The 23,613-nt window shown below is 39.7% G+C and overlaps 1 protein-coding gene across 5 annotated transcripts in view; it reads right to left on the minus strand.

The window, feature by feature from the left end:
* Nucleotides 1-23,613, minus strand: part of TAB3 (TGF-beta activated kinase 1 (MAP3K7) binding protein 3) — a 70,776-nt gene that overhangs the window by 14,234 nt on the left and 32,929 nt on the right. For all 5 annotated transcript variants that reach the window (XM_079765096.1, XM_079765097.1, XM_079765098.1 and 2 more), the window contains 5 exons: nt 23,330-23,521; nt 15,560-16,985; nt 14,443-14,603; nt 7,487-7,580; nt 2,755-2,838 (listed from right to left, as the gene is read on the minus strand). In XM_079765096.1, the coding sequence (XP_079621222.1) occupies nt 2,755-2,838; nt 7,487-7,580; nt 14,443-14,603; nt 15,560-16,985; nt 23,330-23,431 (1,867 nt within the window). In that variant the 5' untranslated portion in view covers nt 23,432-23,521. The remainder of the gene's footprint in view (nt 1-2,754; nt 2,839-7,486; nt 7,581-14,442; nt 14,604-15,559; nt 16,986-23,329; nt 23,522-23,613) is intronic.

Below are 23,613 nucleotides of genomic sequence, written 5' to 3' on the forward strand. Positions count from 1 at the left end.
TTGATTTTTATCTTTGAGAGATCAAAGTTTTGACTTTGTTATCTGTTTCCTATCTCATTGACTATTCTTATTTTTCCTTCTACTTTTAAGGTGGAATATTAGGTCACTGATTTTAGATCTTCTTGTCTTATACTAGCATTTAAAGCTATAAATGTCCTTCTAAGCACTGCTTTAAGTGTTGTGTAGTAAAGAATTTGACCTTGCCCAAAGAGAAGTCTAGCTTTATCCCCAGCTCCTGGGAGATAACCTCTAAAATCTTGAAGTTTCCCAAGTGATAGAAGTGTCTTTGCTTTTTATGGTGGGACCTTCAGACCATACCTGAGAGTTTATGCTAATGAGGTGGCTCAAGGTTGACATATTGTCCACCATTTCTTACCAATTTGGTCCTCTGTTGCCAGGTAATAACTTTTTTAAAAAGTTTTTTTATTTTTATTTTTTGAGAGAGGAAGGGAGAGGGAGAGAGGGAAACATCTATGTAAGAGTTGATTGATTACCTCCTGTACATCCCCTACCAGGGATCAAATCCCACAACCTGGGCATGTGTCCGGACCAGGAACTGAATCAGCAATCTTTTAAAAAATATGTATTTTTATTGATTTCAGAGAGGAAGGGAGACAGAGAGAAATATAGAAACATCAATGATGAGAGAGAATCATTGATCGGCTGCCTCCTGCACACCCCACACTGGGGATCAAGCCTCCAACCCGGGCATGCACCTTGACTGGGAATTGAACTGTGACCTCCTGGTTCATAGATTGACACTCAACCACTGAGCAACACCGCCTGGGCTGAACCAGCAACCTTTTGGTACACAGGACAATGCCCAACTAACTGAGCCACAACAGCCAGGGCCCAGGTAACAACTTTTTAATGTACTCCCTTAAATAAGGGATTCCTCCATGACAGCCCTTGAATCAATTAAAGTTTATCTGTTGTATTACCATTAACTAATGCTTTCTTTGTAGACATCAGCACAAACTCAAGTTTAAAGACTCATTAATCCAAACTACAGGCTGGGTGCATGAAATTTGTGCACAGGAGGGGGTGGGTTCCCTCAGCCCAGCCTGCACCCTCTCCAATCCGGGACATCCCTCTCACAATCCGGGACCGCTGGCTCCTAACTGCTCACCTGCCTGCCTGCCTGGTTGCCCCCAACTGCCCCCCTCTGCTGTCCTGGTCGCCCCCAACTGCCCCCCCTGCTGGCCTGGTTGCCTCCAACTGCCCCCGCCTGCTGGCCTGGTCACCCCCAATGGCCCCCCCTGGCCGGCCTGGTCGCCCCCAACTGCCCCCCCTGCCAGCCTGGTCATCCCACGCAGCCTGCTCTTCGGTCGTTTGGTCATCCCTCACTAACCCCCCCTGCTGGCCTGGTTGCCCCACGCAGCCTGCTATTCAGTCATTTGCTTGTCCCTCACTAACCCCGGTCAGCCTGGTCTCCCCACACAGCCTGCTGTTCAGTCGTTTGCTCGTCCCTCACTAACTCCCCTGCTGGCCTTGTCGCCCCATGCAGCCTGCTGTTCGGTCATCACTGTTACTGTGATGATGTCCTGGACAATTTGCATATTTCTCTATTATTAGTATAGATGGTTAAAATGATCAACAATATATAACCCAGTGACTTTCAATTTGAAGATGTATATAATGTTGCCATAGTGCCAAATCTGGTACTGGGCAGTCATCCACTAAGATTCTTCTTTGTGCCATTTTTAGAAATTTAAATGCAGAGGAGATGAAACAGCCATGGCAGTATTAAACAATAAAAAGAACAACAGATACTGTGTTGCAATCTATAAATGAAATACTTAAAACACATAGAAAGTTGTTTAACCAAAATTTAAGTAATTTAGCTCAGGTAAAATTATTTAGATAAGAATTTATACATTCCCTGATTAATAATAATTCTGATGATATTTAAAAATACTATACTCTTAGGTATTTTTTTAAGTAAGACATTCACCACTATTACATATATTTGTCTTCATGATCAATCTTTTTAAGTTGCCTAAAGCCTTAAGGATTACACTCTGAAATGCATACTTTATCTCAGTCTTAAGAATTATATTTATAAAATAACATGGGTTATTAATAAGAATGGGGCAGAAAGGGTTTAAATTTAATGACATTTAAATTTAATTCATATCCATTTTGAATTTGGCCGGCAGGGAGGCAGTTGGGGGCAACCAGGCCGGCCGGGGGATTGGGGGATGCGTTGGGGGCCACCAGGCTGATGGGGGGGGGGGGAGCGTTGAGGGGGAATGTCAATTAAACATTTGGTACACAAAAATAAGAGATGTGATACCTTTGATATTATATGGGAATGACTGAACAATTATTCAAAAGTGATTTCTCTAAATCTGGGATTTATGTAGGATCTAACTGTTATGCTCCCCTGTGAAATAACCTTAGATCAACTGCATCAAACTTTCCATTCTAACACAAGACCTTTAAAATTCTCATTATTTTGAAAGAATTATTTTTTAGGATTATGGTTTTTACAGTAAATTTTAACTATACAATACAGTTTCAATTTTAAAAAGCAAATTATATATATTCCATTTAATTACTTTTGACAGTAATTCCAGGAGTTAATTTTAAACTTTGGGGACATTTTACTATTGCCATAGTAACATCAATATGGGTTTTTTTGCTGAACAAATTAATGAGTATCTCTAGTGGAAATTTCTTCAGCTATAAATGTGAACTCCCAAAAAATTTTCATATTTATTTATATGATGTTTTTGACATTTCCCTACTCACCTTTTTTAGATGGCTTGGGTGGTACCACTGGGCCAGGTTCTATGTTGTCATAAAAATTATTCATGGCTTTTGGATCAAAGTTTCCTATAAAAAAATAAAATCACCAGGTATTCAGAGTTCTTTCTCCTATTATTTGAACTTTTTGTTAAGGAAAATAAAACATGTAAGAAAGGAAATTGTTCTCCAGAGTTTCAAAACTCACATTACCCTACTCTCTTTCCACTGAAATTGTTTTATCATTCTGAGACCCAAGCAAACTGGCATACCAGTGTCTATCTACAGTGTTCACCTAAAGGAATATTTTTCTAACTGTAAAGCTAGTCTTTTTAGGCAGTGTTAAGCATGTGGCGCATTTAGGAAGGTAAATGAAGGAGAGAAATGAAAGGCTGGCTGAACTGTTTTATCTTTCTGTTTGTTTTGATTTTAATGAACAAACCATAAGAAAAGATTTAAATAGCGAAAGCTCACCATATCTTTCATAATTTACCTTAAAATTTTATCTATTATACAACTGTCAAAGAACCCAAATATATAAATTTACAAAGATTTTTCAAGTTTTATGTGATCAGCAGCTCATGGATTCCTATCTTCAAAAAAAAAAAAAAAAGGAGAATCTTGTCACCTACAGATTTGCCAATTTCAGAATAATAGAACAATCCCTAAGAATTTTGTCTTGCCACAAAATTTTCATCTCTCTTAAAATGTTCATTTATTCCTTGATCTAGTGTCTATTTCAGCCCCATCTCCTGCCAGGACTCCTCCAAGGTCAGTTTTGATCCAGGGCCGGCTTTTGGTCCTACCTTCAATTCTGTGAACCTATCACTGCAATCTGCTTATTCTGCACAATTCCAATTAAGCTTTACAACTGTACACATGCTTATTTCCAGAGGATCCTATATGGCACCGATAAAGTTCAAATGGTTTTCCTCACCAAAACCAACAATAAAGCTGTTTTTCATCAAATCATGCACTGCCCTGGCCAGTGTGACTCAGTTGGTTGAGCATTATCCCGTCCACTGAAGGGTTGCTGGTTCAATTCCGGGTCAGGGTACATGCCTGGGTTGTGGGCTTGGCTCAATCCCCCATCCCTGGTAGGGGGTGTGTAGGAGGCAGCCAATTGATGTTTCTCTTTCACACTGATATTTTCTCTTTCATATTGATGTTTCTATCCATCTAAAAGTCAATTTTAAAACAACCATGTACTGATTTACATCTAATCTAAATATTCCCCCAAATGTCTAGATTCCTTCTCTCATTTAAAAATTTAGATTAGAACCCAGCCAGCATGGCTCAGTGGTTGAGTATCTACCTATGAACCATGAGGTCACAGTTTTATTCCCGGTCAAAACACATGCCCGGGTTGTGGGTTCGATCCCCAGTAGGAGGTGTGCAGGAGGCAGCCGATCAATGACTCTTCATTGACATTTCTATCTCTCCCTTCCTCTCTGAAATTATACATTTTATATATATATATTTACAATGTTCAACATAAACTAGATGAAGGTAGAAGAAAGGATAAGTGACCTCAAAAATAGGGCAGTAGCCTGGCCGGCTTGGCTCAGTGGTTGAACTTGGACCTATGAACCAGAAGAAGGTCATCCGATTCCCGGTCAGGCACATGCCCTGGTTGTGGGCTTGATTCCATGTGGGGCATGCAGGAGGCAGCCGATGATTGATGATTCTCTCTCATCATTGATGTTTCTATCTCTCCCTTCCTCTCTGAAATCAATAAAAATATATTTTTACAGAAAAAATATATTTTATAAAGTTTAGATTAGAAATTAATATAAAAGAAATTCATATAAAATGTTTCCAGAGCATAGAATAGAGATTTAGAAATGCTTAAGCACCAAAAAGAGCTCTTTGTTGCTCAATGAAGACCAAAACACAGTTCTTCACTTATAAAATCTTAATAGTGGTTTCCCTTGCAGGTCCTATTACAAATGCTTTTATCCATTTGGCTATGCTATTTTAAGATATTTTCTGAAAAGAATTCCTATGACGGCTCATGAAAGCCACAATGCTATTTTGATATGTTAATTGGATCTTTTTATGCTTTAAGATGCTGCATATGTATTTCTTCAATTACTTACATTATAGCTGATGTTCTAATTTCTAGATCCCATTAGGCTTACTATAAATATCCTAACCAAATGTTTAAGTATTTGTTTTGCTTCAAGGAACACACAAGCAAAAAAAAAAAAAAAATTCAATGTTGTCTTCTAATATAGTAGCAATAGTTTGTATAGCCCCCACATTATGCATAGTAATATTTTCATTGCTGAAAGCTAGTAGGCTGTAGAGTAACTATGTTTCTGAAAATAACTTTAAGGCCACCTAAGTAAATTGTTCAACTTTCATATTCAAATTTACTTCTATTCAGATAAGTTCCATATCTTTTTAGGTTCCCCTGCTTCTACTGCTTAGGCTTGTCTAAAAATGGCAATGTGGTACTTTATGTATATCTCTTAAAATACAGTAGAAGCTCTCTTAGCTGCCATAATTAAGAACAGTAAGGGGGCTGATTAAAACACGAATTGTTAAGAAAAATTACACATCAACTTTAATGTAACAAAACATATAAACATGGCAACATTTTAATGATAGGCCAAGATCTTTTCTTTACTTGTCTGTTGACTGGAGGTTCTATATTGTCTTTCCTATATAAACTACACCTGTGATGAGCTAAAGTATGGTGGGCAAACTTTTTATTTAAAGGGAGATGATAAACACTTTAGATATTGTGGACCTGTAATACAGGTCTCTGTTGCAAGCCCTCAATTGTGCTATTAAAGCACAAAAGCAGCCTGGCGTGGCTCAGGGGTTGAGCATCGACCGTGAGGTGACGGTTTGATTCCTGGTCAGGGCACATGCCCGGATTCCTGGCTTGATCCTCAGTGTGGGGCGGGCAGGAGGCAGCCAATCAATGATTTTCTCTCATAATTGATGTTTCTATCTCTTTCCCTCTCTCTTCCTCTCTGAAATCAACTAAAAAACACACAGAAGCAATCCAAGGCAATATATAAATGGGCATGGCTATATTCCATTTAAAACTTTATTTAAAAAGACAGAAAGCAGGTCCTGGCCGGTTTCTCTCACATCAATATTTCTGTCTTTCCCTTTCTCTTCCACTCTTAAAATCAATGGAAAAAATACCCTCGGGTGAGGATTAAAAAATAATAATAATAAAAATCTATACCAATAAAAGGGTAATATGCTAATTATACCAGGAGACCTTCCGGGAGACCTTCCGGACAAAGCCATGGTGGCGGGGCTGAGGTAGAGGCAGTTAGGGGCGATCAGGCCAGGAGGGGAGGGCTTTTGGGGGTGAGCAGACCGGCAGGGGCGGCAGGGGCAAGCAGGCTGATAGTGGGGGGCAGTTGGGGGCAATCAGGCTGGCAGGGGGGCAGTTGGGGGTGATCAGACCAGCAGGGGGGGCAGTTGGGGGCAAGCAGGCCAGTGGTGGGGGAGTTGGGGGCGAGCAGGGCGGCAGGGGGGGCAGTTGGGGGCTATCAGGCCAGCAGGCAGAGTGTTAGGGGTGATCAGGCAGGCAGGCAGGTGAGGGGTTAGGAGCCAGCAGTCCTGGATTGTGAGAGGGATCAGGCCTAAACTGGCAGTTGGACATCCCCTGAGGGGTCCCAGAATGGAGAGGGTGCAGGCCGGGCTGAGGGACACCCCCCCGCCCCGTGCACGAATTTCATGCACCAGGCCACTAGTAAATAAATAAAAAGATAGGCAGCAGGCCAATTTGCTGAACCCTGATCTATAATTTCTTGTTTTTGTTTCTTTATCACCCTAGCTGGTTTTGCATTCAGTGGTTGCATTCAGAGTGTTGGCCTGCAGACTGAAGGGTTGCGGTTTTGATTCCGGCCCTGGGTAGCATGTGTGGGAGGCAACCAGTTGATGTGTCTCTCTCACATTGACGTTTCTCTCTGTCTCTCCCCCTCCCTTCTATTCTCTCTCTAAAAATAATTAATGGAAAAAATATCCTCGGGTGAGCATTAACAACAACAACAAAAAAGGTATTTGCCTTTAATTTTTATAGGAAGAGCAGCTTCTCCTGCCTTCATGTCAGTTGAGTAACTGGCATAAACAGGTTTAGGAACTGGCACAAGTGACTCCTGGTAAGCAGACAATTGCACTGATGGGAGCAATAGTAAGAACATCTCGTCCCTGGTGAGCTGGGTAAACAAAAGTCAGTTAAGAGAGCTTCTACTGTAGTACACTTCTATAAGAAAGCAACCCCCCCCAAAAAAACCCCACCACAACAAACAAAGACCCCCAAACTCTTAAGATATAGCTGGATATTTTAATTTAACAGGTAACATTAAAAATGGCAACTGGAAATTACTTTAAAACTGAGAAATCGATATTCTGATTTGGGGTCCCTATTTTTACAAATATTTAGATGATTCACATAGTATGAACCTACTAAGTTTTAGAATTAAAACTTATAAAATCAACTTATAAAATATTTACAGTAAATGACTAAAAGAAGATAAATACAGAGTTAAAACAGAACAGTCTTAATGATGAAATTACCAAAGTAAAACTATTTTTTGATCCCCCAATCCGATCTATGACCATGGCTGGAGTGATCTCTTTACCAGGACTGTAATCTTATAATGGACAAAAACTATTTCTTAAATCTATAAAACCAAAATGATTGCTATTTAAGCAGCTTAAAACACCACACTATTACTTATGGTTTACCAAATAATCAAGTCTATACCTCTAGATTGAAGGAGGTCAACTTCTTTCAGTGTACAGTCAACATTTATCTGGAGTTGTCTGTTCATGCTTCTCAATCTTGTCATTTCCTCAGGCTAGTAAGAAAGGACCCAAAATAGCAATTGTGGGAAAGTCATTATCAAGCCCAACATTTAAGAACTGCTATTCATTTTAATTGTTCTGATTGGTTATTACCAAGAAGATGGCCTTAATCGATAAGAGGGCATGATTAAGAAGTCTTATAGTTTTCAAGGAATAGTCAGGTAAAATGGGGACATCAGTATGGCCACATATAAAAAATCTGCATATAACGTGGCAGGCTACAATACTAGACTGTTCTATCATACAAAATACTACCATTTTAATCAGAGAGCACTGAGAATATTTTATTTCTATGTTTTCATAGTAAGGGAAACTGTGGTAAGTAGGAACCTTTTAAACAAGCCACATCCATGATTTTAATTTTGTCCAGGGATAGTTAAAATTACAACGGTATTGCTCAGCCAATATGGCTTGGTGGTTTGTCGACCCATGGATCAGGAGGTCAGGGTTCGATTCCCAGTCAGGGCACATGCCCGGGTTGCAGGCTCAATCCCAGTAGGGGGCATACAGGAGGCAGCCAATCAATGATTCTCTCTCATCATTGATGTTTCTATCTCTCCCTCTCCCTTACTCTCTCTGAAATCAAGAAAAACATATTAAAAACACACATTACAACAGTACTAATTTTAATTAATACTGAGTGCCAGGTACTGTGTTCACCAGAATTCTCTCATTTTTCCTCAAAACAATCTTTCAAAGTAAGTACTAATATCACCCCCAATTTATACACGAGGATAGCGGAGGCACAGAGGTTATATAATTTTCCCAAGGTTATAAAAGAGATAGCATTTATATAAAGTCTTCTATATAAACTTATATAGAAGCAATTAATCTAGCATTTGAAACTTTCAGGAACAAATGGATTCCATTCTTCCTCCAACTTTGTTTCCTTCTGCTTCGACCTTTCCAGCTCAACCTACTCCTTAGGCCTTTCAGGACATACACGAGACACTGAAATGTGAAGAGAGCCCTATTCTTCAGTTATAGGTTTTTGGAAGCCTTTATTTCCTCTGACATTCTGAATTCTTTTACTATTTTACATATATGTACATTAAAAAAGTTAGGGTTTAGACTCCAGAGGCATGGGTACTGAAGCTTTCAGCACAGCCTAGATATTAACTCAGTTTCTAAGGTGATTCTGTAAAGTAAAAGATAAAAATCTGCTATGATAGGAAGACAAAAATCTCACTCTTGAAAATTCATATTTTGCTAAAAACTAAAGACATTGTAAGAGTGAAGAAAAATGAGCAAAAAGGGTTATTTTCATTCACAATAATGCAAGATCTTATACTTAGGAGGTAATACTAGAATAAGTGGGAATGCTCTCTAAATTAGCAGGTATCAAAAGTTTAAAATAATAAGAGCTACAATCCCTTAGAATGCCAGGGGAACATAAAAGTCATTTAGAAACATTTATTAGGGATTGCTTTTCTTTTCTCATTCCTACGGGTAAATCATGTGACATTAACATGTAAAGTGTTTATAACTTGTCTATCAACCAGGCAATATTAAGAGTTTAAAACATACCTCAGCATTTGTATTAAAGATAAAACACTTGTTCAAGGATTTCAAAGAGTGATGCTGTCTTCCTAGGAATATGTGAAAGAACCTATTTTCTTTGTAGAATCATATCAGCAAAGTCAAGTACCTGAAGGAGCTGATCTTACCTATATATTGGGGTGGGAGGGAATGTTTTAGCCAAGGTGTCCCTGAATAGTCAAGCTCTGTAACTAAGTATGCAAATATTATAATACACTTTATATCAAGAGACTACTGCACATCTGCTTATAACAACAACAACAAAAGTTCTTATCAACAGGCTCATTTCCAAAGACAACAGAACCACTGGAACTCACTAAACTAACTGTTTAACTGTAAGATTCCTATGTCCTTTTCCGAAGCTTCTGATTGAGGGGGAAAAGCCATTTTTGAACGTCACTACATTTGTCAAAAAGTAAAGTTTTTCATGGAGAAGGGGTTTTGAGATTGGCTGTGCATAATTTACAGTTGTTTGTAAACTACCAGGATATTTATAGCTATACTTTTTTTCAAAAGGTGACAGAAATACCTTGAGCCTACTGTTTCAGCACTTTAGGAAGCTGTCTCACAGAGACCAATGTTGAAGACCACTGATGGTCTTTGGTGGCTTGGCCCCAATTATGCATCTGAGACTCAAAGCTGTGGGTTAGTCCAAAAACCCAATTAGTCAGAACAAGATGAATGGGAGAAAAACTTGGGGGAGTGGGTAATTAACAGCTCTCTGCCTATTAAAATCTTACTTATCCTTCAAGGTATAACTTAGATTTTCCCTTTCTCCATTAAATTGTCTCATCTTTGAACATTACCAGCAAAAAACTAACATTTCTATCTCTGAGCTCGGGAGCACTTAATATTATTATTCAGTTGGCAAGCACTTCTGATTTACTGCCTATCTTTTCTCTTATACACACACACACACACACACACACACACACACACACACACACACACACACACACAGAGAGATTCACAGACAGATATATGTATATTTTTTTACATACAGATCTCTTTAAGAGATGGCATCTCTCACAGCATTTAATACAATGCTTTGCAAATAGTAGATTGAGAAAAATTATGGTGGGCATGCATCTTGTACTTTTGCCCTCCTCCTCAGCTCCTCTAAGTTTCTGCAACTGTACAGAGAGTTGGTCAGGAATGTGCATTCCAGTCTCATTTGTCACACTTTTAACAAATATTTTATATAATGCTTGATAAAAAAAATAAATTTGTTTGAAAACATGAAGGTAGCAATACATGCTCCATAGCAAAAAAGTCAATTCTCTATTACATAATCCTATGTGAGTGGGACAATGATAAGTAAGGATAGCCATTTACTGAGCACCTACAACATGCCAGCCATTTTACATACATTTGTCTTTTTATTAAAGTGTACTTGTTATAATTCCTTTTTCTAGTTATGGAAAATCAACTGCAGAGAAATTAGATATAACCTGTGAGTGCCAGAGCTGTTTTGGCTCCAGAGCCTATGCGGGCACACTCTTTCAACTGTCATGTGCCTCAAATGAGCCTGTATGAAGGAAAAGGAGATTCTGACAAAATCCTTTGTTTTCAGATTTCCTACATACAATATGCCTTGTGTTATACATGTTCCTGAAGTTAAAAGGAAATTATTTTTACAAAACGCTTCAGATTTGTGTAGCTCAAGCATATTTTCCAGTATCTTGCAACCAACATTTATTTTATACGATTTGTTAAACATTATATAAATTGTTTAATGTGTTATTTAATCCTAACAAAAATCCCATCAGCATAACCAATGGACACAGACACTGGGGCAGTGGGGACTTGTCTGGGGTGGGAATGGCTGGGGGGGGATCAATTGGGTTAAAAGAAGACATATGTAAAACTTTAGGCAATAAAAAAATGAAAAAAATAAAAATAGTACAATAAATAAATCATAAGAATAAAAAAAATCCCATCAGATGGGTACTGACATATCTATATATATAAAAGCCTAAGCGACCATCGCAAAAGAATGGATGACCGAACAGGCTGTGTGGGGCAACCAGGCCTGTAGGGCGGGCAGTTGAGGGTGACCAGGCTGGGAGGGGGGGCAGTGAGGGGCGACCAGGCTGGCAGAGGATGGCAGTGAGGGGTGACCAGGCTGGCAGGCAGGCAGGTGAGAAGTTAGGAGCCAGTGGTCCCAGATTGTGAGAGGGCAGTCAGACATCCCCCGAGGGGTCCTGGATTGGAGAGGGTGCAGGCTGGGCTAAAGGGAACCCCTCCCCATGCACGAATTTCGTGCACTGGGCCTCTAACATTATAATAAGAAAACAAGCATTTCCCTAGCTGGTTTGGCTCAGTGGCTAGAGCATCAGCCTGTGGACTGAAGGGTCCCAGGTTCGATTCCAGTCAAGGGCACATGCCCGGGTTACAGGCTTAATCCCCAATAGGGGGTGTGCAGGAGGCAACCGATCAATGATTCTCATCATTGATGTTTCTATCTCTCTCTCCCTCTCCTTTCCCCTCTGAAATCAATCAAAATATATTTTGAAAAAAGATAACAAGCATAGAGAAGGTTACATATCCAAGGATATATGAGTGACATGAGAGCAGCAGAAGTAGGATTCAAGTTCACGCCTGAATTGAGAGCTCACTGTCTTAGCCATAATTGTCCCTCAGCCATGCACTCCTAATAGTCTTCCATTTTACTGTAGAGACTGGGAGCAGAAACACAGGGGAATCACACACTCAAATTTCACTTCTCAAATATTATCACCCACATGAGCTATCAATTTCTGAAGTTTGGTGATGGCTACATGGTGGCTACATGGGAGTTCACTGTTTTATTATCTTTGAAATTCTCTATAATAAAAAGTTTAAAATAAATTACAGACCAGGACAGCAGTTTTACCAACTTCCTCTTTTTTCTAAAGAAGTGTCATCAATAAAAGCTCTCACCTAAAACCTGGGTTTTTTTTGAAACACTAACTAACCTATGCTACATTAGACAGTTCTCTACTTCCAACAACAAAAAAACCAATAGGGCTTTATTTAGTAGGGGTTATCACACAGCAAGTGGTTGACAATCAAAGCTTATATGGTTTTGTTAGAGAAAAAAACTTCTTTGCTAAGAAAGTTTGCTTACGCCCTACAAGTACCTAAAGGACTCCCAAGTGCCCAACAATCACAGGTGGTTTCTCGTATGAATTACATTCTTCAGTATCTCCCCCCATCAAAGGACTCAATTAAGATTTCAAGTGAGAAAAAATGAGGCAGAAATATCACCTTTCAGTTAAAGATAGTTTTGTAATTTTCTAGGAGTTTTTAATATTAGAAAAAAATTTCACTAAATTATTAAAATACTAGAGGCCCGGTGCACTGATTCGTGCACCAGTGGGGTCCCTCGGCCTGGCCTGTGGGTATCAGGCTGAAACCAGCTCTCTGACATCCCTCGAGGGGTCCCAGATTGCGAGAGGATGTTTCTTGGGTGACACACCCCAGAATTGGGCTCCCTCCTCTCTGGTTCCAGGTGTGTCACCCAAGAACTGCAGGTGCCAAGTCACTGCAGCTCCTGCGTTCATTGTGGTCATTGTGCGTCATAGCTACTGGTTGGAGCATCTGCCCCCTGGTGGTCATTGTGCGTCATAGCTACCGGTTGGATGGTTGGACAGTCCCTTAGGCTTTTATATATATAGATGCCTGTTTCTCAGCCCTGGCCGGTGTGGTTCAGTTGGTTGAGCATCATCCTGTGCACTGAAAGTTTGCCAGTTCGATGGGTCAGGACATACCTGGGTTATGGGTTCGATCCCTGGGTAGGGCATGTATGGAAGACAGCCAATAGATGTTTATCTCTCTCTTCCTTTTCCTGTCTCCTAAGCATGTCCTTGGGTGAGGAAATAAAAACAAACAAAAAATATGCCTGCTTCTCAAAAACATCCACTGGTTCCACATGACCAGCAGAATAATGTTTAAACACTTCAACCTAGTGTTCAATATCTAAGCCCCATTCCACCTATGAACATGAAACTGTTAAGACATCAGAAATCTCAGCTTACGTGAGAGAAAGAACTGTAATTGCTGCCTCCTAAAAGTCTCTGTCTTGACTTCAAATCTCCACTGCTTCATGTTCCTTTCTAAAATGGCTTCCCCTTTACTCTCTGCTTACACAGCAATATTATACTGTTTAGGGCAGTGGTTCTTTACCCTTTTTTCCTTCAATCTGTTTGTAAGAGGCCTGACATATGTGCCCACTTCACTAAACTTACAAACTTTGAGAGAGAGATTACCCTTAGTTTAGAGAGGGTAAGAAAATGAGGAATGGCTCTGTGAAAAAAGTAGAGATTGAAAAACAGACAGGATTTATACATGCAGAACTTTAGAATGGCATTCTAGCAGGAGGAATGTGATAGAGCAGAGAAGTACACTGAGTATAAACAGAAACTAGTTAATATATGAGTTCTCTTATAGGTTGATGGATCTATTCTTCCCACTAGCAGGTATGAACTAAGCACCTAACATTGGACCATAATCACAAACTATGAAATATGGTAGTTGACTGAACGTTAAAAGGTAAAATTATAGGTGGTTGGATTAGAGAAAATCTGTGATGTCCCAAGATTTTAGAGACTTGTTTCATAATTATCAGAACTGTTTAAGATCTTTATTAAATACTAGAGGCCCAATGTACAAAACTCGTGCAAGGGGCTTGGCCCTCCCAGCCGCGGCAGCTTGCCTCGGCCCTCGCAGCCCCGGCTTCGTCTAGAAGGTTGTCCGCAAGGTCGTTCGGCTGTCCAGTCTAATTAGCATATTACACTTTTATTATTATATATTAACCAACATGTTAAAAATATATTATCCAAATCTTTTCATTAGAGTAGTTCCTGTTAGGACTGTTGTCAATACGGTTATTTTAGTTTCTACAATTATTTATATGTAACAAAATTGCTCTGCCTTAATAAAGTCTATAGTCAACACTCCCAAAATTCATATTGATCTCACTGTAGCTCATATGAATTAACATACTTAGAAAAATAATTTTTTAATGCTTGGAAAAATATATATGCTTAGAAGAATACATGAGAACAATTTATAAAATATTTGCTCAGGGTGCACTCTTCATTTCTATTTTGACACAATGCAATTTTTGTAAACGAGATCTATAGCTTGATTATAATCATCAGTATTTGAAAATACTAATGAGCCTATGGAATTCATACATATGAAAAAATAAAGCATCAAATTATTTTAATGAGAATTATTGAAAGCGAAAGTTCTTCATCCACTGTGTAAAAACAAAAAACTCTGTCAGATATAGAACACCCCCACCTTCCTATCCAACACATCCCAACTTACCGTTGGACTCGGAGTGGTGCAGCTGACCCTTCTGAGCCGTCTCTGCATTAGGTCATGCTCCATACCGTTAACTTCAGCCTTCAATCGTTCTAACTCCTCTTTCTCAAGTTTCAATTGCTTTGCTAACCTCTCCATCCTTGCTCGCTGATGCAACAGCAAGGCTATAGCATTACAGATAAAGTAATTGCAGAGAATAACATTGAACAAGTGAGCAGGAAATTTCTATATACATAGCTAATGTACAGAATACCTGTAAGGAACCCTGTCATCCAACTTCAGTTGGCGTTAATTTTCATGTCTTTCTAATGCTAGCCTACGTTCATATCTGCTTTAATTTAGCTTGTAACTGCTGCCAAAATGACATTATCTATATGTCCCTCTTGTTCTGTTATCCAGTTTCCCTAAAATTCTTCTCATTTTAAATACCAGGCATACTGATGTTCTTTTCATTAAATTCTCAGATGTCTTAAAACAATCTGAATAGGCTTTTTAAAAACTCTGTTCTATTTACTAGTACTTAGGTCCATTTTTAATAAATCTTTATTGTTGAAGGTATTACATATGTCTCCTTTTTTCCCCCCACTGCCCCCCTCCAGACCGCCCCTGCCCCCTGCCCCAGGACCTCACTTCCCCATTGTCTGTGTTGAAGGGCCATGCATATATACTAAGGTCTAAGTGTAATCTAACAATGTTCTTCATTATTAATCCAACTTCTTATAAATATCATTGCATCCTTCAAGCCATCCTTTTAGAAAAGATTCAAATTCTTTCACCTTGATAAACTTTAGCCTCTATAAATCTTTTCCCCCCACTCTGTAGTTTGTATTTTTAACAGCATCAATTTCACTTAAAAATGCTATATTTTTCTCACAATGACTGTTCTTCCTAAAAACCTTATTAGGTCACTACTCTACATTTTCATATTTTAAAATTTAGTCTATAGATGGCTCTCAAGCACTAACTTTATTCTTAATAGCAATGCTACTGCCCGCTATTTAATAAATAGTACTACTAAACATTTAATTAAAACTAAATAGCTAATATTTATTCCTTCATTTACAATAGGATTTCCCACCCCAACCATAAAGATTAAATTTCATAAAAGGGATAAAAGTACCTTGTGTATAGGCATAGTCATCTGATCCAGAACTAGAACTCCTGTGGTATTTATGGCTTCCCTTTTCTCCCCCAGAGCCTGGTATCATTGAAATAGGCTGAATAGGTTCTGGGGCTGCAGAAGGTTCTTCTTGGTCCACTAAATTTAAAAGATTTTCAGTCGTTGCTCGGCCTACGGTAATTTTAAAAACTGTAGTTGGGTTTGGTATTACCCGAGGAGATGGTGATGGAGCACATGAAGGTCCAGTTGGCTGTGTATATGTAATATACACAGGATTAACACTAAATGGAGGTTTTGGTTGACTGGACATCCCTCTTGAAGGAGAACTTGAGGGTGGAGTGGTGGCTGTGTACAGCGAGTGCTGATTCCGTGGAGACGGCTGATTACTGATAGGTGAAGGACTCCTTTGAGAGGGTTCAACTGTAATTTCTATCTTCTTCATGGATCCTTTGGGTAAGCTAGATGTTGTATATGGGAGATAAGCTACTGAATGGTTTCCCTGTTTGTGATAGCTAGAAGGTCCTTGTTGATATGGATGAGGTGGAGTAGTTGAAGGACTAGGGGGCATAAAGACGTGGGAACTTGGGTGGCCCAATGGTGAAGGTTGCACTTGATGTTGTGGAGAGCTGAAGGGTGAAGGACACTGCGAAGGAGGTGGCGAATGGTAAGCAGGCTGAGGGATCTGTTGTTGTTTGGGAGAATACTGAGAAGGTTGATAGTTCTGTTGATGTGGATAAATAGGTAGAGGACGTTGGCTATAATGAGACACTGGGCCCTGTGGTGAAGACTGCCATGGGGTACTCTGAGGAGTTCGTCTTCCTGATGGACTCTGAGATGTCTGTCTAATATAAATAGAACCAGGAGACCCATAGAGATTGCTTGGAATTTGTGGAAGAATTTGTAAAGCTCTTGGAACAGTCTGTCCAGAAGGGAGGTTTTGGGATACTGTAACAGTAATTGGATTTGTACTATACCGAGGTATGTGCATGTATGAAGGAGGTGAAGGCCCTTGCATAGCAGATGGATTCATTCCTGTTTGCATCGAAGATGGCTGTTGAGGTGGCTGTGAAGGAGGAGTAGCTGCACTTCTGTTCTGTTCATTCATAAAAAATGGATTATAGTTTGGAGTAGCAGCCACAACAGCTGGGGCCGAGTGTGGTTCCGGAACTAAACATATCAATTGTTTACCTGCTGCATGCTGTGGATCAATATGTCCATCACTTGAACTATGTACCAGTGTTCGACCACCATTAAGTTGTGCTCCATCTCCTGGGTGGTAGCTACTAGGAGAATGGATACCCAGGTTAATATGCAAAAGGCGATTTCTATTCATTCTGTTGTCATCTGGACTATGGTATTCCATATATAAGTATTTGCTACTCTCCTGAGAAAGGGCTCGGCAACAGGCTTCAAGATTGTTGTTATTCTAGGGGAGAAAAATGGTTAAGGTAAATTGGCAAAATTAAAATATCCTAACAGCGGAAGTTAAGCTTTGCCAGAGAGTTATGCATATATGATTGTCATAGAATTAGCAGAGAACAGTATTTTAAGCACAAAATTCTTCATGGTCATCTATCCTGAAAAGGAGATCTAAAACGATAATTTTATAGACATTTAGTTTACATGACTAGTGCTACCGTTATTGCTACTGAAATATAAAGTACCTACTAATGAACATTGTGACTCAAGCCCAACTTTTCTGACTCCAATTCCAGGACTCATTTATACTTGTCACATCTCAAAAATTAAAATGTTGGGCTAATCTTGTATTCACCACAATTGCTGCAATATATAAGTATAAATAATAGCCATCATTAATATTTAAACATGAAAATAACCATGCTTTAGTTTTCTAAAGGCACTGAAATCACAAAAGAAAAAAATTAAAAAGCAGCCTTCACTTTTCTTTTAACCAAAGTTATCCCTATATAACTTCAACTGTCTCTATCACTATGAAAGATAAGGCTAAACAAAGAAATCAGTAAAAAAAAAAAAAGTCCACTTTTTGAACTATGACTCCATGACTTTGCCAAAGTTACGGTGATTTAACACAAGACCAGGTCTTGGCTGACTTAATGAAATTCTTCACAATCCTACAGTCTTTTTACCTGATGAAAGGTAGCTTGGTAAACTTTCAGAATCATTTAAGGATTTTAATTTTTTGAGTTATACACACACAGATATGACAATAGCAAACATTTTAGATGTTCCAATCGACAGTAATGAAACTATTAACAGGTTCTCTCTTTTTAAATTTTAAGATATAAGATAGTTTCCATTAAAATATAAAATTCAGACCTATGTTATTAGCCTAAAACACTATTATTCATTGACTTTAAAATAATCTATTTTCTCACCCTGGCCAGTGTGGAGCGTCATTCTGTGCTCTGGAAGGACTGGGTTCGATCAGGGTGTGTACAGGAGGCAACCAATAGATGTATCTCTTTCACATCAATGTCTCTCTCTCTTCCTCCCCCTCCCTCCCTCTCTAAAATCAATTTAAAATATTTTATTGATTTCAGAGATGGAGGGAGAGAGAGATAGAAACATCAATGATGAGAGAGAATCATTGATTAGCTGCCTTCTGCAGTCCTCCTACTGGGGATCAAGCCTGCAACCCGGGCATGTGCCCTGACCGGGAATGGAACCATGACCTCCTGGGTCATAGGTTGATGCTCAACCACTGAGCTTCGCTGGCTGGGCTCTAAAATCAATTAAAATTTTTTTAATTAAAAAAAAAAAAGCCTGGTCAGTGTGATTCAGTGGTAGAACATCTTCCTATGCACCATGAGGTCCCCAGTTTGATTCCCAGTCAGGGCACATGCCCAGGGTTGCGGGCTCAATCCCCAGCAGGGGGTGTGCACAAGGCAGCTGATCAATGTTGATGCATCAATGGATGTTTCTCTCCCTCTCTCTCTAAAATCAATAAAAACATTAAAAAATTTTAAAGAAATAATCTATTAGCTTTTCTTAATTATCACTACTTTCTCTGTAGTTCTGCCGAGAACTACCTAAGGTTAAACGTAAGACAGGACATACAACGCTGCAATTTTATTTATTTACTAGAGGCCCAGTGCATGACTGAATCATGCACGTGTAGGGTCCCCTACACACTTTCGCTTTTCGCGGTGGAGCTGGGTGCCTGTCCACTGGTGCCGGAGCAGACAGGCACCAAGCTCCCCCACTTTTGATGGTCTGCGGCCGCTGAGGGGGGCTACCCTGCTGTTGAGAGGCGCAGGGGGCGGGAGTCCCACCCCCTGCGCCTCTCAACGGCCGCTGAGGGGGGCTGCCGCGGACACCTGGCTACCCTGCCGTTGAGAGGCGCAGCTGGGTGTCCACGGCAGGCCCCCTCAGCGGCCGCGGATCTGGCCGTTGAGAGGCACAGGGGGCAGGAGTCCCGCCCCCTGCGCCTCTCAACAGCAGGGTAGCCCCCCTCAGTGGCAGCGGATCCGTGCTTCTCAATGGCCGGATAGGCCACCCCGAGTCCCGCCCCCCAGCCTCCCGCCGCCCAATCGTGGGCGTAACGGAGTGATGGTAATTTACATGTTACTCTATTATTAGATAAGATTTTTTAAAAAATTTATTTCAGAGAGGAAGGAAGAGGGAGAGATAGAAACATCACTGATGAGAGAGAATCATTGATTGGATACCTCCTGTACTCCCCCTACTGGGGAATCAATCCCTGATCTCCTGATTCATAGGTCATTGCTCAACCACTTAGCTACACCAGCCCGGCAATGCTGCAATTTTAGAGCTGTGAGAACTCTTAGGTTTCATCTAATCCAGAGCAACTCATTTATAGATAAGAAAAGAGATGCCTGGAAAATTACATGGCTTGCCAACAAGCACTTAATTAGTTAACAGGAGAGCCAGGTCTAGATTCTTAGTTTCCTGGCTTGCAGTGCTCTTTCCCCTAAAACACAACAATGTCAAGGGAGAGGATATTAGGCCAAAAGTAATTACTATACTAAAGCTTTAGGGAGTAAAAGATTTGGTTAAGCAAACCTTTGCAAAATGAAGTATCAGAAATTTAAAGAATTGATGTTCTGAACATTCCACAAGTTTTATCCTTTTCCTTATATAAAGCTTTTTATTTTTTTAATCCTTACCAGATAATATTTTTTCCATTGATTTTTAGAGAGTAGTAGGGGAGAGAAAAATATCAATGTGAGAGAGACACAGATTGGTTGCCTCCACCATGAGCACTGATCTGGGGGGTGGGGATTGAGCCTGCAACTGAGTTATGAGGTACCTGCCCTTGACCAGAAATTGAACCTGAGACCCTTCGGTCTGCAGGCTGATGCTCTAACCAGTGAGCAAAACCGGCCAGGGCATATAAATCCCTTCCTCTCTGAAATCAAATTCAAATACTTTTAAAAATACTTTATGATCCACAGAAAAAACACACATAATGTTAAAATTTAAAAAGAAAATAATTAGAATTCAAAGTCTGGGTTTTTTCCTTATCTTTCTTGGAAATTATGCTGATCAAGGGAGAAAAGCTAGATATTAAGCAAATTTGGAGCCAAAGGATTCAAATGTCACTTACATAGCTGAAGAAAAAAAATATGAAAAGTGAAAATAAGACTATCTCCTTAAAGTATTTTTATAAACCGATGGATTAAGAGGAGAACACAAACTGAAGAGAGTTTTATTTGAAACCTAGAGCAGTTATGGACACTTCACTATTTGACATTTGTATTAATGGTCCGGAAATTTCATATTTTCTACACTGAAATAGGTAGCCTAATTAGTATTGCTGCAAAAAGGATCCAAATTCAAAATGACACAAAGTTGGTTTTGTCAGCTTATTTCAAATATGTCTACAGTGACAAGTTGAGTAAATTTTCCTATGAAAAATATTTAAATCACAAAAAAAGATATTTAAGTATTTTAAAAAGAATACCACCAGAATAGATTCAAATGTCATATTTAACCTGGTAAATATCTTACAAACAAAATAAATGGATTAAAAACTTTTCAAACAGTAAGCATGAAGAATAAAACAATCAAAACTTTAGTTAAAGAGGTCATAATTTTTATGAAGACATACAGTATATGAACTCTATGGAAAGGACCGATACAAAAAAAGCATCATACTTTCAAAAAGTGATCCTAAATTGAGGGATGATAGCCCCGAGACAGGTTGTAAGGTTTATGTTTTAAATGCAAACTACTGAGTATCATATATTTCCTGACCCAGTAGGAGGTAAGTTCCCTATCAATTAACTCTATTAATTCCAAAGGAACAAAAAAGTAGAAGACTAATGACAATGTAAGTTATCACCAAATGTTCATTGAGTTGAATTTATAGATGCATTCCTTCAGTTTAGTAAGTAACATGAAAACAACTAAGCCACGAAAAATTACAGGTGATAAAGAACTAAGTAAAGCCCTAACTGATTTGCCTCAGTGGATAGAGCGTCAGCCTGTGGACTGAAGGGTCCCAGGTTCGATCCTGGTCAAGGGCATGTACCTTGGTTGTGGGCACATCCCCGGGGGAGGGAGGGTGTGCAGGAGGCAGCTGATCGATGTTTCTCTCTCATTGATGTTTCTAACTCTATCCCTTTCCCTTCCTCTCTGTAAAAAATCAATAAAATATATTAAAAAAAGAACTAAGTAAAATAAAATAAAAAGATCAGAGCTAGGTGGGGCCCAAGGAGATTGCTAGTGCTTTAAAACAGAGCCCCACTTAGTTTCACTCCAGTGGGAAATACTTTTGGTGTCATTGTAATAAGCTAATTATTAATAACTAGAGGCCGGGTGCATGAAATTCGTACATGGGCAGGGTCCCTAGGCCTGGTTGGCGATCAGGGCCGATTAGGCTTTCCAGCTGCCAGCCAGGGCCTTCCTTCCCTGGCTGCCGGCCGGGGCCTTCCTTCACTCTGTGCCACCCCCTGGTTATCAGCGCACATCATAGTGAGTGATCAAACTCCCAGCTGAACTCCCAAGGGGACACTTTGCATATTAACCTTTTATTTTTTTAAATTGTATTTATTTATTTTTAAAACATATTGATGTTTTACAGAGAGGAAGGGAGAGGGATAGAGACTTAGAAACATCGATGAGAGAGAAACATCAATCAGCTGCCTCCTGCACACCCCCTACTGGGTATGTGCCTGCAACCAAGGTACATGCCCTTGACTGGAATCGAACTTGGGACCCTTGAGTCCGCAGGCCGACGCTCTAGCCACTGAGCCAAACCGGTTAGGGCAAATATTAGCCTTTTAGATAGATAAACAGATAGATAGATAGGGAGATAAGGAGATATGAATAGATAGATAGATAGATAGATAGATAGATAGATTAATAAATAGATAGATAGGAAAGGAGCAAAGGGAAGGCCAGACATTTCTGCATGTTCCCTGCAAAACACTGGAGGAAGGGGACTAGACAAAGGGAAGACAGACGCATGCCCAGTAAAGTTGGGATGACTAGGGAAGGTGATTTTCTGTTAGTCACACTTGGGAACAGAGGTCTTTGGCCAGAATGGGTGTGGCTTGGCTCGCTTGGGACTCCTGTGACTCTGGGCTTGTGGATCTTGCTTCCCTGCATTCATCCACATGGCCATGAACGCAATGGACTAATGGACTGCAACTAGCCTGATGCTGAACTGAACCGGTCTTCAACATGGAAAGGAAACTTGGGACACTAACTTTGCTTCTAGCTTTACTGAAACCCTAGGTATACTTCTTCTAGACTGGATAAAGGAAATGGGACTTTGGAAACACAGGGATTTAATTCCACACAAATAAAAACCACTCATTCTCCCATGCAAGTATCTTTCTGATACTTGCATGGGAGAATGAGTGGTTTTCTATGTCTTTTCTATGTCTTTTCTTGGGATATCCCAAGGGCTCCATCCCTGGAAGCACCCAGTGAGGAAGAGGACCCCACTTTGTCCGGTGTCTCCATTACTCTACCAGAGACCAAATTGAGAGGCTAAAGAGCAGAAATTCAATTGGAATGTGTATCAGAAAAAAACAAAGACAAGCTATAACACTAAAATAATTGACCCAAAGTTCTAGACCTAGTAGAAGGGCTTGCAAACAAAGGAATTACCTCTGTTACCACCACTGTTCTGTGAGTCTCTCTCTAATCATCATTAATCTCAACTGCATATATGCTTAGGTTATATCCTGAGCCACTCATACTGTAGTAAGGTAGAGTTTGAACTGATTGTGTGAAGGAATCCAGTGGGCAAGACAGAAGTGCTGCTCCCAAATGTCAACTAAACAGGGAAATGTGTAACCCCAAACACTGAGATCCTCTGAAGGATGACATAAGAGTCTACTGCCTCTTGAGTGGGAAGACATGGTCTATCAGAGATAAAAGATCTTTATTTCACTAGAAGACAAGACAAAAGGAATGTGATTAAAGAAAGTGGCCTTAGTGGCATTTACTAAGTAGAAAAACAGTAAGAAAGAGAGTGAACTCTACAAACTTTCAAAAATAGACTCAAAAGTATGTAGTCCAACAAGTTATAAATTTGAGACTCAAAATTCAATTCTACAGTTTTGGGGACTGATGACACAGCCCAAGCAATTGATATATGAGGAGAATCTTATTTGCTACATTTTTTTTAACCACCATAACAAAGATTATTTAATCTAAAATGTTGATAGCGCCAAAGTTAAGAAATCCTGCTCTAAGTGTCACCCTTGACCCCTACACAAGAAAATTTAACAGAGTTCTAGTTACCACAACACAATGCCAGCTCTAATAAGGTAAAATGTATCTTAATATCACTATCATTGGTGGGTAATCTACCTGTAACATGCATTGAGACACCACACCCTCTGGAATCTCAGGGAAACGTTGTCGGAGGTCAAGGAGAACCTGCATATCAAGCTGTGGACTGCTTTGCGCCATGCCAGAGCAAATGGTGGTCAAGTTTCTCTTAGGAAATGGATGCTAACCGGCTTTCCAATAGCAATGGTCTTCCAACACCGAAGTCATTTTCTATTAAAAGAAATTAAGGTATGGTTAAATTTAATTACATATTTCATTTTATTCAAAGAGAAACCATTAATATATTAAAATGGAAGGTTGGA

This window comes from Cnephaeus nilssonii (genome assembly GCF_951640355.1).
Source record: "Cnephaeus nilssonii genome assembly, chromosome: X".
NCBI classification, from domain to species: Eukaryota; Metazoa; Chordata; class Mammalia; order Chiroptera; family Vespertilionidae; genus Cnephaeus; species Cnephaeus nilssonii.